Raw genomic sequence first — 15637 nt, 5'->3', positions numbered from 1 at the left:
AGTTTGCAATAGGGTGGCCACCTGAGGTCACTCTGGCCACCATTAGCACACTGTGTCTTCCTATGGGGCAGGAGTCGGCCCACGGAATAAAACAAAGGAAATCGCAGGAGATGTATTCAACCACAACACTTTCATAAACTATTAAAGAGTCAAAGTAAATGTCTTAGTTATATGTTTGTGAAAACTTGCCTTAAAAGATTTTAAAAAGTCATTAACTAGTGAGGTTTGGGGGCTTTTTGATCTGCAGGATCGAAGAGAAGAAATGGTTTCTCAGCCTAGTGAGAGCTGGGTACAGGACACTCAACTACCTAAGGATAAGGTTTCCTCTTTCTCGCGTGCAGAATAAGTGGGAAAACATCTGCAAACAGTGATGGAGAAAGAAATGCTTTGCCTCAGTAATGATTTGGTTTCTAAAGAATTTATCAACTTCTGTCTTCTTTTAAATTTAATAAATCTTTAAAGTGTGTTCAAAATTATACTTTCTATTCAGATGAGGACTTTCAAATGAGATTTTTTCTGCATACTTTCTACAAAAACTTATGCTTATGATTCAGAGTGCATCCACCTTTGATGGAGGCAGTTCCAGGTTGTGTCAGGTCCATATGCTGGGCTGGGATCAGCACAAAACAAGTTGCTGGGTAGATGTGCAGGCTCACAAGACCCAGAAATCTCGCAGCCTTGGTGGAGAGGAACTGGGTCAGAGAGGGACCAGCTACCTCTCCTCCAGGCAGAGACCAGCAAACGAGCCAAGAGAAAGATGGGTTCTGTGACAATAAATCTAATAAGGCTCTGGAAGAGCACCCATGAAGAGTAGAGGCAGGCAAGGTCATGAAAAAATAAAATAGGGAAAGGAGGTTGAATGGGTGATAGAATGTATTGTAGATACAGGTGAAATTTCCATGTGAAAATGAAATAGACTGGAAGAACCCTAGTGGGTACAAACAGTGCAGGAAAAAGTAATATCCAAGTAGCAAACTAAGGCAATAAAGTGAGTAATACTCTGGCTATGTTCTGGTTTTTGGTATGTTTTGGTTTTGTTTTGGTTTTTTTTGGGGTTTTTTTGTTTGGGTTTGGGAAGTTGTTTGTGGTTTTGTTTGGTTTTGCTTTTTAACTATTTTAAAAAAATGGGGTTTTGCATTCAGCAGTTTTGAGAGAGCAGTCATTTACATCTGCAAGGCTTTGGAAAAAGTTTGTATCATTAAAATGGGTAATTCATCTCCAGAAGGCACAACTGGCATTAAAAGATGAAGAGGATCCAGAAGGGTATTTATTTGGACAGTAAGATAACGTTTTAGTTACTGTATATGGCAGTGGTCATGGTTAGAAGTAAGAATAATCACACTTCTGTCTATAAGCCAACTGCTGGTGGGAACAGCCCTGCCAGCATGTTAGTGCACGTGCAGTGTAGCGTGTGTGTTATGTATGTACACATGTGCAGTTCAGTGGTTATACTGCTGGCCCCATTACTGCTGGCAATTCTGACTTTGGGCTGGATAAGGAAAATTTCATACATAATTGTATTTAAAGGTGAGCTCCAAGGAGAATTTTTATTAGGATTTCACTGTGAAATTAAATCTGCATCCAGTTCATAGCCTGAGCAATATCATATTTTAAGGCTTAAAGAACTTAAAAGCAGTATAATAATTTTTAACTTTTTAGTGTCATTTTTCTTTAAAAATTCAGGGAGACTTTGAGTAGTCTAAAAAATTTCCTGTGTAATAAAGCTGAAAATATTTCAATGTTCTGGAAAAAAAGAAAGCCTCGTTCTTACAAGGGAATTTGTTCTAGGCAGTGGAGTGAAAGGTAGTAAAATCAGATCTCTTCTTAAATCTATTATCTGGTTAATATTCCAGAAAAACCAACCCACCTGAATTCTGCAGTCCCAGGTAAAGTGGTTTTGGGGTCATGGTATTAAAGGTGGAACTTTTATTCACCAATCTGGTCCTCCTGCACCAAGGTACATCCCGCTCTAAATCTTCCCCTGGTCTCAGAGGCTGGTGGTTCCTAAAGGTCAGCCTTATTGGGAAGATGGGGGCATTGAGTACCTTGACTTTTTCGGTGTCCTTTGTCACCCCGTCCAGCACCAAGCACATGCCAGGTACACACAGCAGGATGACTTTCCCATTTCAGACATGTGCCATATCAATAAACTGTGATGTGATGCCTCCACCAAACCCACTTCACTGGAGGAAAACCAGAATATTTCACAGCATTAACAACTGTGTAAGCGCTGAGCTGGCCATTTATTTGATGATAGTTTTTTTCTGGGTTTATATGTTTTTTTGGTTTTTTTTTAAAGAGCTCAAGGTAGGTGTGTTACAACTGTAAGTATTTCTGCTGCCTCTTCCATGAAAAAAAGCACTCCCAGAAGCTATTGCTATTTCTTAGTGGCAAAAGACACTCAGAGATGTAAATATTGCTAGGAAAGGCCTCTCCGTGACCTGCAACTAACTAAACAAAGAATAAAAAAAGGGGAAAAAAAGAGAAAGCAAAAAAAGAAGAAAGAAATCAGGCAAGGCAAATTAAATAATCCTGTGTTTTGTTCTATGGAATAAATTTACTCATGTATTTAGTCATGAAGAGGAAACAGCTGTCCCTAGGTAGACACTTTAGTGTCAGAATAATGTTAGCTGAAGCAAAAGGTTGTAGGATTATTTTTTTAAATAGGCAGTCCAGTTTTCTTGAGGGAGTTCCCTTTAATTTGCTACATGAACTCAGAATCTAACAGCGCCCTAAAACGCTGTTAGTCTGCCAAGCTTTTTGGGATTGCTCCCTCCCCACTATATTGTTTTTTAAAAAACTTTACCCTAAAAAGTGTGTTGAGCTGTTTTATGTGAAATCTCCTTTAAAAAATGTAATTTTCTTTTATCACATGGAAAATGGGGAATGACTTAGGAATGGTGGTGTATGCTAGGGTATGTGGGCATTGAAACTTGAGAGATCATTGCTTTTTTTTCCTGCAAAATTACCTAAACCAAATTTGTGCATCTCATTCTGACCTCCCATCCCTGTGTAACCTTCTTGGCAGCTGTGAATTAGAAATAAAATACTGCATTTCTGATACTGTGCTGCACAACTGCTGTGTAGCCACCCTGGATGCCCAAACCACAACTGTTGGTCTCTGCCTGCAGGCTCCATGTCCAGCCTCTTGTGGGCATCAGTGTATGGTGGCAAGGGGGAAAGGAACGTTTGGGGATTAATGATCTGGATCCTAGAAAAAAACAGCTCTTAATCCACTGTGCCACAAAGTGTACCAACACTCACTGTTCTACATGTCATTTGCCCCACACTCTTTGGAAAGGCTACAGCCTTCATGCGGGGCATGGCTACCTCCAAGGGCAGAGGTGGTTTAGAGATTATATATCAGAGCCTGCAAGTTTCTTCTGCCACTTCAAACAACAACAAATGAACTTATTATCTGAAAGACAGCAGCAGCTCACCGGCTGTAATCACAAACACGGTTTTGGGTTGGGTTTTTTCATATAACAGCTCATTTGCCTGCTGAAATGGGTATGACTTCATAAAGTAAGCTCTCTTGTGTGAAAGAAGCAAATGCACATGAATCAACACATTGACAGCTCCCTCTGCGGTGGGAGCTGGGCAGGAGCCCTGAAGGAAGCTGGGTGGCAGCTGGGGCCAGGGGCCACCTTGTTCACTCTGTAACCAGAGCCCTGAGGTTTTCAAGGTCTCCATGCGGTGGCAGCCACACTGGCTGTGGAGTGTGCGTTGAGTGAGAGAGGTGTAGCTTCCTTTGGATGTTTAGCTTCTGCAGGTTTCTGCAACACAGCGAAACCCCTGGTAATTTTCTACCGGGGTAAGGACTTCTATGTTCTCCCACTGAAAAATCACAGCATTCACACAAAACGATGAAGAGAAAGCAGCCCTCCCCTACCAGTGCACTTCCTGCCTTGGAGAAGCTGTAAATCTACCCAGTGGAAGGGAGGGATAGAAGGTGGCCAGCTTGACTTGACACTCCTCGGCGGGGGGGGGTCCTCTCCTTTTTTGTTCTATGCAGATTACAGTGTAAAGAGATAATGTGCATCCAAATTCTATTAGGCTGACTTTAAAGAAAAAAGGAACTGCTAAGATTTGAATTTAAAAAGCTCCCCCCACCCTCCACCTCTAAATCTGCAAACTGAAGATTCAGATGAATTATTATCTGAAGCAGATTTCCAGAAGGCTCATCTCTGCACTAAGCCAGAGGCTTTCCATCATTATAATTGTGGGCTGTATTTGCCTTTTCATCTAAGCCATGCTGAACTTCACAGGAAACATGTCAGAGGCAGCAAAGCCTAAGGCAACCAACTCTGTCCAACGGAAAAGAAAACCCTTTTGTCTGCCTTGCCTAGTCTTCCAGATGCCTAGAATTATAATTAAAGCTATAGAGAGATTTTCTAGATAAAATCCATGGCTCATTACTGCTTATCAGGGAGATGGATACTAGAAATGGTAGAGATAGAATTGCATAAAGGTATTTTTGAGTTCCTAAATATTCCCCATAGTTCAAGGGAAGGACGTGATTCTTCCAGGAGTTACATGCTTTTTATCAGATTATTACCAATAGTAATTCCCACACAGATCATAATTCTTCTAACAGGCCAAACTACTACCTTAGCTGCTGACAAACATGGAGATTTCTCTATATAGCTAGATATAAAGTGATGTGCAAATACATATTAGGACTGTTAATCACAGCAATTTGGTTTTTTTGAAATGTAGAGGATAAATAAATGAACTTTAAAACGTTTTGGAGGTGGCTGGGAATAAGCGATACAAAGCACAGGAGAAGAGCTGACTATGCCTGATTCTTCTGACTTTCACTAGCCTTTCATTCTGACAGCGCTGTTGTGAGGCAAACAAATTAATATGATTATCCCTAGTTTTTCAGCTAGAGATACACAGGAGCACCTGATGTAAAGGTGTTTTCAGTGGCCATTCTAGCAATTCAGATGCAAATCTGAGAACACAAATACTGGCCCATCTCACACTTCCAACATGCTTATCCACGAGCAATCCACTACCTCTAATCTTATGCCACCTACTACATTAACTGTAAGCCATACATTACAGTGAATTGCTTTGCAGGAATAATAGCCAGAGATGAAAAACTTGTATGCAAATGCCCAACAACGACACACCTCACTAGGTTTAACATTTGGCCATGGGGCTCACTCTTATAGCCAATTTTTCCTGGTTTGGGGCTGCCTTTTTTTCCCTCATAGCACAGCAGTGTTTGCTTTAACGTGGTACTTTTACTCACTTGGACAAAGATCTGTCTTCTACCAGACTAACACATCTGTGTTCACGAGGGCAGAAAATAATGTAATGCATCTTCTGCTGTTAAGAAACACTTTCCTTTTATACCAACTCCAGTAATGGGAGTTTTGTCTTTGCCATTTCAACTTTGCTATTCTAAAAATGTTGAGCAGTTTGAGGGACTGTTATCACCAGCAGCTTTGTTTATCAATGAGGAAATGAGTTAGCAAAGTGGCATTTTTGATCTGCTTCATCAGGGTTAGTTTCCTTATCTGGAACAGGAGTTGAAAAAAAAATCCTTGAGGCATCTGTAAGGATTCACTTCCAGTTCTTGACAGAGAGGACTGCTTGCTTCAACTTCCAGATCAAAATCCTGATCTTGTGCCTTAGCAGAGGTGTCTGCAGGAAGTTTCCATCTACAGGGGTAAGTTATAAATGAATATTTAGTCTAAATCTCTCACAGCACAAAGATAAGACTTCCTGAGGTGAGCACTAATAAGGGAAACACCAACCTCTCTATTAATTGTGCATGAACTAACACCAGTTTTGCTAATGAGCTTCTGGTATCAAGCAACAGTTTATAATGCTGATGTTTAACGTGTACAGGAAAAACCTCCTGCTCCTTCGTATTTGAAAACTACTACTAATGCAATAAAAACTCAGAAAGACATACGTAAGAGCATCAATGCAATGATCGCTCACTACAGGCAAATTTGTTTTCAGTTCTCTGCCATTACTTATGCTTTGCTCTGTAGACAGAGAACAATGCGTGGAGCTTCTGGAGGTACCTGAAATAGCAGCAATGTGAAGAAAATCTGTCAAGTATGTGGACTTCTTGAAATCAGATGAGGATAAAACTGACCTCTGTGCAGAGATGGGAATCAGAAGCCCAGTGTGCCATCCAAACTGCCTGGAGAGGCTAAAGCTGCTTTAAGCAAGAGTTTTAACTGTCCAGAAGCCTCTGTAGCGGTGAGGCCTTCACCCAGTGAACTCAAGAAAAAACAGTGATAATGTCACTGAACTGTAAAGTTATTAGTGGTTTTTTCATTAACTGAACAGGTAGCCAAGCCCTAGGTGTGGTGAAGCAGATGTGTTTATAAACAAAAAGTAGAATCTAAGCTTTGAAGAAGCCAAAAGACAGTAATGCTACAATACACAAAAGTTTATTTTTGAGTTTTTCTTTTCTGAAGGCAAAATATAATAGAACCTAACAGCAATGTAATTTGTACAACAAAACAGTTTTTATGAGAACAGACAATCCATGAAGTGATTTTAAGTCTTAGAACTGCTTCCCTTTTTTATCATGCTTTCTTGTGGTCAACAAAAAGTTGGCACAGAAGATGTCATGGCAGTCAGTCAGCGGTGTGCTCCCTCAGATCCTTGTCAGCTGATGCCACAGACTGGAGGGCAGGATACTTTCTACTTTTTCCATCACAAAATTTAAAGGAGCAAAGAGGGTGCTGAGAAACTGCAAAGAAATCAGACACACATTCTGATCAAAATCCAGGAAACAATACATCTCAAGAGAAAGCTGTCCTATAAGACAAGATATTCTTGCTGTGTTCCTCTGTAAAATCCTTCAGCATAAAAATTACATAATTCACATATAAAGACTTTCTACCAAATTCTGAGCCTTGCATATACACAGATTTCTGGATTTTGCAGTAAAGAAAGCAAGAGCCCTATTTTTGTGAAGATCAAAGTGACAAACTACAAAAGTTTTCACACATCTCACATCCTAGATTCAGGCTCATTCTGAAGCCACTAAAAGCTCAACCCAAAACCTAGGAAGAGAAAGAGAGGCTTTCTCATAATGGCACAGTCTGCCAGACCACTTCTGAAAGATTAAAATGTGTCCTGAGAGTCAGTTTTAAAATGGTTCTAGGTTATCTACAGATCTGCTATATACACTTAGGCATCACGAACTAGAATTTATTTTAACATGGTCTGTATCATTAACTTAAATTTATCTTAACATCCTCTCTCTATTAGAAAACACAATGTTAAAAGTGGCTTCAATAATTAATGTACAGAACAGGCATATGTGAAAAAAAATAAGGTGACAGGGAACATTTTATCACAGGAAAAAAACACTTCTGGATACACATCTCAGAACTCAGGACCTCAAAGCACTCCCAAAATTTTGGGAAATGCATATTAACTGTGCTTTACATTACCTGCAATTCAACTGTACACATTACATACAGGTATGTTGTGGCCCTATATGTGTATGAGAGAGTACAGCATATAGGATGTTTATGCATTTTAAAGGCAATACTAAGCACTCTAATTCATTTTTCCTCTTGGACGTGTCTGCATACAATGCAGACACCATATCATGGACCACTCGTGCACCATGGGAAAACTGGGTAACGGCATCACTGGTAATGTCATTTTGTCATAAGCACAGGTCCAAGAAAAAACTTCTAACTGAAGCAGAACGGAATATTTCAGTCGTGGTGCTGAAGGTCAAGCTGTATAACATGAGCTGCAGCTGAATCAGTGTAACATTGCCCATCTTAAAGACTGCTGTCACTATTTCAAGTGGCTCCTCCAAGTAGAGGCATTCCCTCTGGTTAAGCTGTGAAGTGCTGAAATAAATATGTCCCTTTAATTTTGCCAGATGCAAAAGGTTCATTAGAGCATAGCTTCTGCTCTTTGAGAAGCACTTGATTTATGTGGTAAGCTTGTACCATCAGATCTACTTGAATAAAACTCAGCTTTGTAACCAGTGCAAATTACATACTTGTTAAATCAATGAAACAAGAATAATTTGCCTTACACTGGAATTTTGTTGCTCAAGTAGTCAATTGTATTCTGTAACAAACTCCACAAAGTATCTGTAGCTGAAAAGAAGCCACGTTTTTCTCCACCTGGAAAGTTAGCTGGTCTACAGAACACATTTAAAGTCATGGATACCAAAGTCTGGCTTCGATAAAGTCTAAGCAAAACTTCTGCTGCAGCAAGAAGTTTAGGATGCCACCTGCTCTCTTGTACAAGCTGATGTAAACATCTGTGCTGGGCCTGCCTGGCCCTTGGAAAGCTCCCGGTGCTCCTTTTCTCAGACATCAATGGTCGATGCCTCAGATGCCTATCTGGTTTGTTGCCAGCACCCAGGAGGGCTTAGTCTGCATGACAGCAGTTGGTGGTGGTTTTTCTGTTTGTCTTTGTTGTTGTCTGGGTTGTTTTTAATTGTTCTGCATCTCCTTTAGACACTGACTGTCTTTTCCACAGGGATCAAAAAAACCAGCACCAGTAGTACAGTAAGAATTCAGGATGGAAGAAGGGGTGAAAAGAGACCTGTAAAAAGTTTTTTATCATTATTTTGTATTTTAAAAGAAAGTCAACGTGGTTATTTCAAAGCTGGCAGAAAGCAGCTTTTTGGGACTACCTTTTGAATAGCACCATTTGATTAAAGCAGATATGCAAAAGCTTTCAAGCTTTTCCACACTGTTAAATTTCTGCATGTCAATGAAAGAAATTCAATACTACGAACACTGTGCTGACAATTTTATCAAAGCCATGCAATCAGAAATTTGTTCTGCTTGTATTTATATCTTAACTCACTTCCAAAAGTTTTCTGTTAGAAAGGCTAGCAAAAATTAAACCCACAGCATTCAGAGCAGGTTCTGGATCTAAAATGTGGGTGCACTGATGGAGCTGGATGAATTCCATCCTACGTTAAATCTTCCAGAAGAGGAAAGGAGTTCTAAAATACCTTTGACTTCTGCATCCAGTGGCTGAATGCAGGCTGCTGGAAGGGACTGTCACAGTGGCACAGGCCACCTTTGGCAGTCTCTCACATGGAAGGGGCCTCAAATCTTCATTTGCGAAGCCTAGCCACGATGACATGGAAGGGGTGCTCAGTACTTAAGGGCCTTCTCCACCCCGAAGCACCCAGTATCTGGGTTAATGGGCTATGGAAAAGTGCATGAAGATGCTACCTGGAGGACAGGTCAAAGCCCAAGGCCCAACCATGGTAACTTATTCAGTTTTTGTGAAATATGGTAAATACCAACTTACAGTACCATAGGCCTGGGCCATGGTGGCAATACTACATCTATGCAGTGCTTTTGGGATTGGCAGACATAAGAAGAAATTAAAGCATATGTGCACAGTTTCACAGCATAATATACCACCATCACAGTGACTACCAACCAGACAGGAACATGTAATTCAATACACATAACCACAGAAACAGTCATCACATTCATCATTTAGCTATTTAGGGAACCAGTTATTTATGAAACTATCTTCCGTAAAACTGAAAGGGAAGAGTCAGGCCTGGCCAACCTCTCCTACTCTGTTCTGATACAGCCACATTTCAAAGAAATGTCTATGATTTTCTTCAATCTCATGCACCTGGGACACTTTTCCCAGAGGAGACAACACAATGAGCCTTCTCAATCAAAGCCTTTCTATGAGCTACCAAATTAATTTCACAGGCTTAAATTCTGCCCTTCCCATGTACAACCAAAACTCAGCTGCTGCATGTAGTAGTTTACGAAGATTAATATATAGCTAAACCAAGTCACAATACATGTTAACTGACATACTAACTGCATCCATACGGGTTCTGACATCTTGAGTAATTGTTCCGTCTTTATGCACATAATGTAGCTCATATTTAAATTCTATTTGTCTGTGCTTATTTTACTAACCAGGAGCTTTACCTGCTCTGATATGCAGAACTTGATAATGCCATACAGAGCCTTGGGGTACTTCTCTATCTATTAACACCAATGGCAGCTTCACTTATACATCAGGGAAATAGATCCTTCTGGTCTGATTTAACTCCCCAAACAGCTTTGGAAGCCCAACCACAGAGAAACAATTACCATCACACCACCAGTGTAACTTTCATTCTCTCTCTCTGATTGCACTCAGCAACCAAAGCTGGGTGAGTTAAGCCAATGAAAACAGGCTACTAATTTTCTCCAATTCCAGAAGCTCACTGCCTGGGGCAGGAGAACTAAGCACATGCTGCCAGCTTAAGACATATTCTTTTTTCAGGATACAAGGCTGATAAACACAGGATCAAGACCAATAGGGACAGATTTCGGATCAGTAACTATGGCAGTATTAGAAAATTGTAAATTCAATTGAAAGAGCCAAACAAGGGTCATGCACTTCAATAACATAAGGAACAAAAAACCCCCAACCACCACACAGAAGAAAAGCTTTACAAAGAAGTTTATGATCAGATGCCCAAGTTACACACTTACTGTCCACCAAACACCTACATACAAACTCAAACAAGAAAAAGCAGTAACATTTCAGGTACATTTCTGCACTTTTTGCTGATAGAAGTGGTATCTTTTGCTACAACTTTATTTTCTGTCTTCTAGAGCTAATAAAAGAAAATTCTTGATGTAAGAACCATTGCTGTACCAGATCTCTATCACTCACAAGTCTGAGCTAAGAGAAGACCTGGCTTACTTGCAAATGGAGTCTCTTGCCATTTGAAAAGGGATTTGAAAAAGTACTGACAATGTGGAATTTGCCAAAGCCTTTCAGCCTTGTTTCCTCCACCCCACTCGCTATCCTCCCCAAATCAAAAGTACTGAAGACATTAAAAACAAGGCCAGGGGGCCATTTTGGAAGCATAAGACCTACGATAGATACAAATATATTTGAGAAAATATATCAGAACAGAGGATATTCAGTATTTCTTGGAGAATGAGAAGGGTTTTTTATTATCCTAGATTTTTTTCTGTTAGTGGAGTTTTCATCTCCTAGGATGCTGGAGCACTGATGTTCTCAGTTTTGCAAAGAAAAAAGTTTTAGAATAATTGATGGCTCTTCCCCCTCATCCTCTAATATTTATTAATCCTTGGTGGATTAAAAAAATCACAATTAGGAGAGACTTCTCTGGATGTAGTTAAGGAAAATTATGAGCAAATATTGAGACTACTTTCTTCTTGGCAGTTTGGGGATAGATGCAGAAATTTGCCCTGGTTAACAGTACACTCTATTTCTCCTCAAAACTAGGAGTTTCTATTGCACCGGAAATCGCAGCAGTCATTATGGCTTTACAAAAATAGAGGGGTTCCGCAAACCTTTATTAGTTTATTTTATTGGATGATATATGAAAATACAGATATTTGCTTCTCCCACCAAGCCCAAAATCACAAGAGATCCAGCCTAGCCAGAGAGACATATAAACTGGAGACAGCAGACAGCGGTGTCTTTTACTGATTAGTGTCCTTAACATTTGTGTAAATCCCTCTGCTCAGACATTGATGGATGTTTTATTTATACTGCTGAATATGCAGATATTTGATATCTGGCAGTATTTAGCTCAGTTATTCCTGCATCGGTGTCTTTATTTACCAAAAGAGAGTGGCAGCAGAGAATACTCACAGCTTTTGCGAAGACCCCCATAAGCTCTGGGAACTGATGTGTCAGGAGGGCAAGCATGGCTGTGAAAGAACAGAGTCCAGCAGTGAAGAGGATGAAGAATGGAAGCTCTTTCTTGGGGTAAACTGAAACTTCATGAAATGCTGTAGAAAAAAAAAAAAAAGGATGGGAAGGGGAATGCATTATATATTGCAAAAAAAAAATCAAAAAACCAATAACCAACCTGGACCAATCTAATGTTCTTACATGGTTTAAACAACCAGAGACACCCAAAGTTGCTTTTGAAGAAAAAAAATACATAGAAGGTCTGAAACATCTAAGGCCAACATTATTGTTGTGTCAGTAATTTCTGCCAAGTAATTCTTTTCTAAAGATCGTATTTCTGGTTTACTCTGGCCCTATGTACACATTACTTTCACTTTACTTGTGTCAGCACTAACTATAATGCAGCTATGTAACAATTAATCCCAGAAAACAAACTTAGAAATAAAACATCATGTTTTTTTATGCAGGTCCTTGACTAGCAACATGGCTGCATGTTTGCTAAGGCTGATACACAGACAGTGCAGAAACATGCATCCAGGAGCAGCAGTGAGACCAACCTTACAGAAGCATGGCTGCAGACCAGTTTAACCAGGCTGTAAAACTACAGTAAATTCTGAATGTTTAATCTGCAGAACCAAGAAAAGTTATCATAAAAGTAGGACATATAAACATGTACTTTAAAACCTGGAAATAATAAATTAATAGTGAATTTTTAAGGTGTTTGCTAATATACATTGAAAGGAACACAGACATTTACTCGACTCTGGTATAAAAAATCCTTCACTGGACTTTGGAGAAAGTAGCACTGAGAAGACTAAGAAGGTCAGAAGAGGACAGTGAGTATTCTATCTGAAGAATATATCCCTTAAACTTTTATGGTGGCTCAGACTCAAGGTGAAAATTTGTCTGGATTGGCAAAAGGTCTACTGGACTCTTCCCTGTCTATTTCACTCCATCAGCCTATAGTTTGCAGCCACAGTCAAGATAGATGCAAATTCTGAAACATTTTTTCTCATAAAGGACCAACCTCAAGGCTTCCCATATACTCGAATCCTGTGGCTATTCATACATAAGAAACACTACTCTTCCATTTTTCCTACTTTCTTTGCTTCAGTGATCAGCTTTTATTTCATCATACTTGCAGACAACATAAGTGTAATTCAGCAACAGGACAGTATTCTTGACTGCATTCATCCAGAGTGCAGTGGTTCCCAAAACCAACAGCAAGAATTGATAAGAGTTTAAATTAAAATTTGGATAGCCTATCAGATTTTTGTGTTCTGATATAATTCCAGTTGACTGTTCTTTAAAAAACATGCAATTAAAGGGTGTGGACAGGTACGCAAAACCCCTCTAACCCACCTGTTCTGTCACGGTATGTTAAACCCTTCCCTCCTCTAACCCAAGAGATTTTGCAGTGAAAGGCATTTCCCACAACTGCCAGAGCAGAACACGACTTTCTGCATATGTTGTTAAAGAGTCCCTTGCTTCCAAAATTTGACAGAAATGATTAGTTTTGCATCTAAACAGAGAATGCTGAGCTATTCTGCATGACTTTGTCATTCCTAAGTCTCCTGACACTCCACCCTTCCCAGCTCAGCATCCCTCTGAGTAAAGCAAGCAGAGCACTCTGAGAGGTGTTGTTATAATTAGGGTGATTATAACGGGGCGGGGAGATACTGTCAGTTGCCAAGGATTTCTGTGTAATATCAGCAAGAATGTGCTGTGAAGGAGAGACTTGCAATGACTGGATTTTCGCTGTATTAGTCTCACCTAATGTTTACTCATGTAGGCTTATAAAAAGAGGCAACACATTTTTCAGCCCAAACCAGAGAGGTTCTGAATGAAAGACTACAAAGGGTGCAAACGCCCTTAAAACCAGCCTTCCCAGCAGAAGCAGGCTTCATTTTACTTGTTCCAGAACACACTGCTCTTTATTCTTTCTTCGGGAGTGAGAAGGTCAGAGAAGAATTTCCTTCCCTGGATCACCTTGTATTTGTCTTCTCTGCCCCGACTCTGCAAACCCCACTGTATTTGTGTGTGTTCCACTTATGTTCACTGAGTCCCACTGAGAGAAAATGTGGGAATGAAGCATAACTGCAAGATTGGCTGCTTTGGCTCTTCCTCTGCATTCCTATGCTTCACTGCATGCACTGCAGTGAGTCTCATTATGTTGGACTGTAACACTTCTCAAGGGCTGGATCTGTCTGTATATCCGTATCTGGAAACACTGCTGGCACTTCCCTAATCCATGCCATAAACCCACATAAAAATGACTGAGATGATTTCACATAAATCTCTTCATAATAACACACACACCATTACACAAAGAAAACCCTTTTTTTGCTATTTAAGAGTGCTTTTCAGAAAATGTCAGCATAACCTGTCAGAACAATAGCTGTGTTAATGATGCAGCTGTCCTCAAGCAGGTTGGATCTTGCCTTGGAATTTAAGTAGCTAGTGTATCTACAAAAGACTAACAAGGCTGCAACACTGTGCTTTTGATTTGATGGGATGTTGCTCTAGATGAAAGATCATACATATTTTCCAGTGTCTTGGCAAGAGAGAATAGCACGATCTAACTCATTTCTATCTCTTTGGTAATCTCTCTCCCTATCCCTAAGATGTCAAAAATAATAAATACAGCTAATTGTAATGAATTATGGCTAGGAGCTGCTTCTTAAACCATCACAGGAGCTCCAGAGGCTCAGTGTCAATCCAGTTATTCTAATCCAGTGTATTCAATTTAAAAGGCATCAAAGGAGATCAGTGCTGCAAGACTCAGGTAAACAATTCTTCGATGTCAATGATAAGAAGAAAAAGGTTGAACATACATGGTAGTAGTTCTCTATCTGCAGTTTCTGTACAAATAGGATATGGGTAGAAGAGATGTCCTTTTTCCAAAGGATAGGGGATCATTCTGAAAGCTGCAAAGAAAACACCATGCACAGGTTACTGTAAGTGTGGCAGTCGTACTTAATTACATTTGCAATTCTGAAAAACAAACAGACAAAACACTTATATTTGGTTGCAAACAACACATAAATTGTTTAATGAAATGCCAAAATATAAATCTACATTTAGCTTTTAATCTTGCAAACACCTATGTTTATTTTTATTCTTGAGAAAAGGTTCATGAATGTCAGGTGAGACCACATTACAAGGACACACATAAATGTTTGCATAATCAAAGCCTATTGTATTCCCAATTCCATAGCCAAATTTATGCATTATGTCTTAGGCTTTTAGGCTGGAGAATTTTTAAATTTCAGGAGAAAGTAGTGTATCTGGTATAACAGGTACAGTCTACAAAAATGACCAGCTAAGCCTGTGAGTTCAGGCCAATACTCACAATCTCTGTGCATCAAATGTAAGAGAAGTTTTGCATGAAAATCATACACTACTTTTTTTTCCATCACACTCCAGCAAACCAGGTAACACTGATGAACACGAGCCCTGAGAACCAGTTTTCCAACATGTCATGTTTTCATTTTCTATTAATTTTCTACTTGGCAATCAAAGATTAATACTGAATTATTAAAACCAGGTTCCTCTCATGCATTCTTTCTAGATGCAGCAGATCAAGTCAGGTTTCCAATATAAATCTTCAGGTCATAGAATAAATAATACTTAATCTTATGAATTTTTAAAATTGAAAATAATAACAGAGAGGGAGGGAAATGGATTACTAAATCTGGACGCTGCTGATGTCACAGGCCAACTGAGGGTGGTTTATAGAAACATCAGAATCCTTGACTGAAATATAGCTTCGCAATCAAGGCATCCTTTTCCATTATCCTATATATTATTTTCATTCTTTTTATGTCATCCACATGTTATACTCACTACTTCTATGAACATCAGTCACTGAAGCAATATTTTCCCCAACAGATGTCCTAGAAGCACTGTACATTTTAGTTGTTAGGTATAGCCCACTGCCACACAATAACGCTCCATTAACTCTTGCTCACAAGAC

The 15637-nt window shown here is 39.6% G+C and overlaps 1 protein-coding gene across 3 annotated transcripts in view; it reads right to left on the bottom strand.

Moving 5' to 3' along the window:
• Positions 1–6403: 6403 nt before the first annotated feature.
• The window catches only part of ST7 (suppression of tumorigenicity 7), a 142833-nt gene continuing 133599 nt past the window's right edge, over positions 6404–15637 (bottom strand). For all 3 annotated transcript variants that reach the window (XM_027660608.1, XM_027660624.1, XM_027660615.1), the window contains exons 13-15: positions 14496–14588; positions 11620–11759; positions 6404–6724 (exon numbers count right to left, since the gene is read on the bottom strand). In XM_027660608.1, coding sequence (XP_027516409.1) covers positions 6629–6724; positions 11620–11759; positions 14496–14588 — 329 coding nt within the window. In that variant the 3' untranslated portion in view covers positions 6404–6628. The remainder of the gene's footprint in view (positions 6725–11619; positions 11760–14495; positions 14589–15637) is intronic.

Source organism: Corapipo altera, unplaced genomic scaffold, assembly GCF_003945725.1.
Source record: "Corapipo altera isolate COAL_440 unplaced genomic scaffold, ASM394572v1 1, whole genome shotgun sequence".
Lineage (NCBI taxonomy): Eukaryota > Metazoa > Chordata > Aves > Passeriformes > Pipridae > Corapipo > Corapipo altera.
This window is presented reverse-complemented; position numbering and strand designations above follow the sequence as displayed.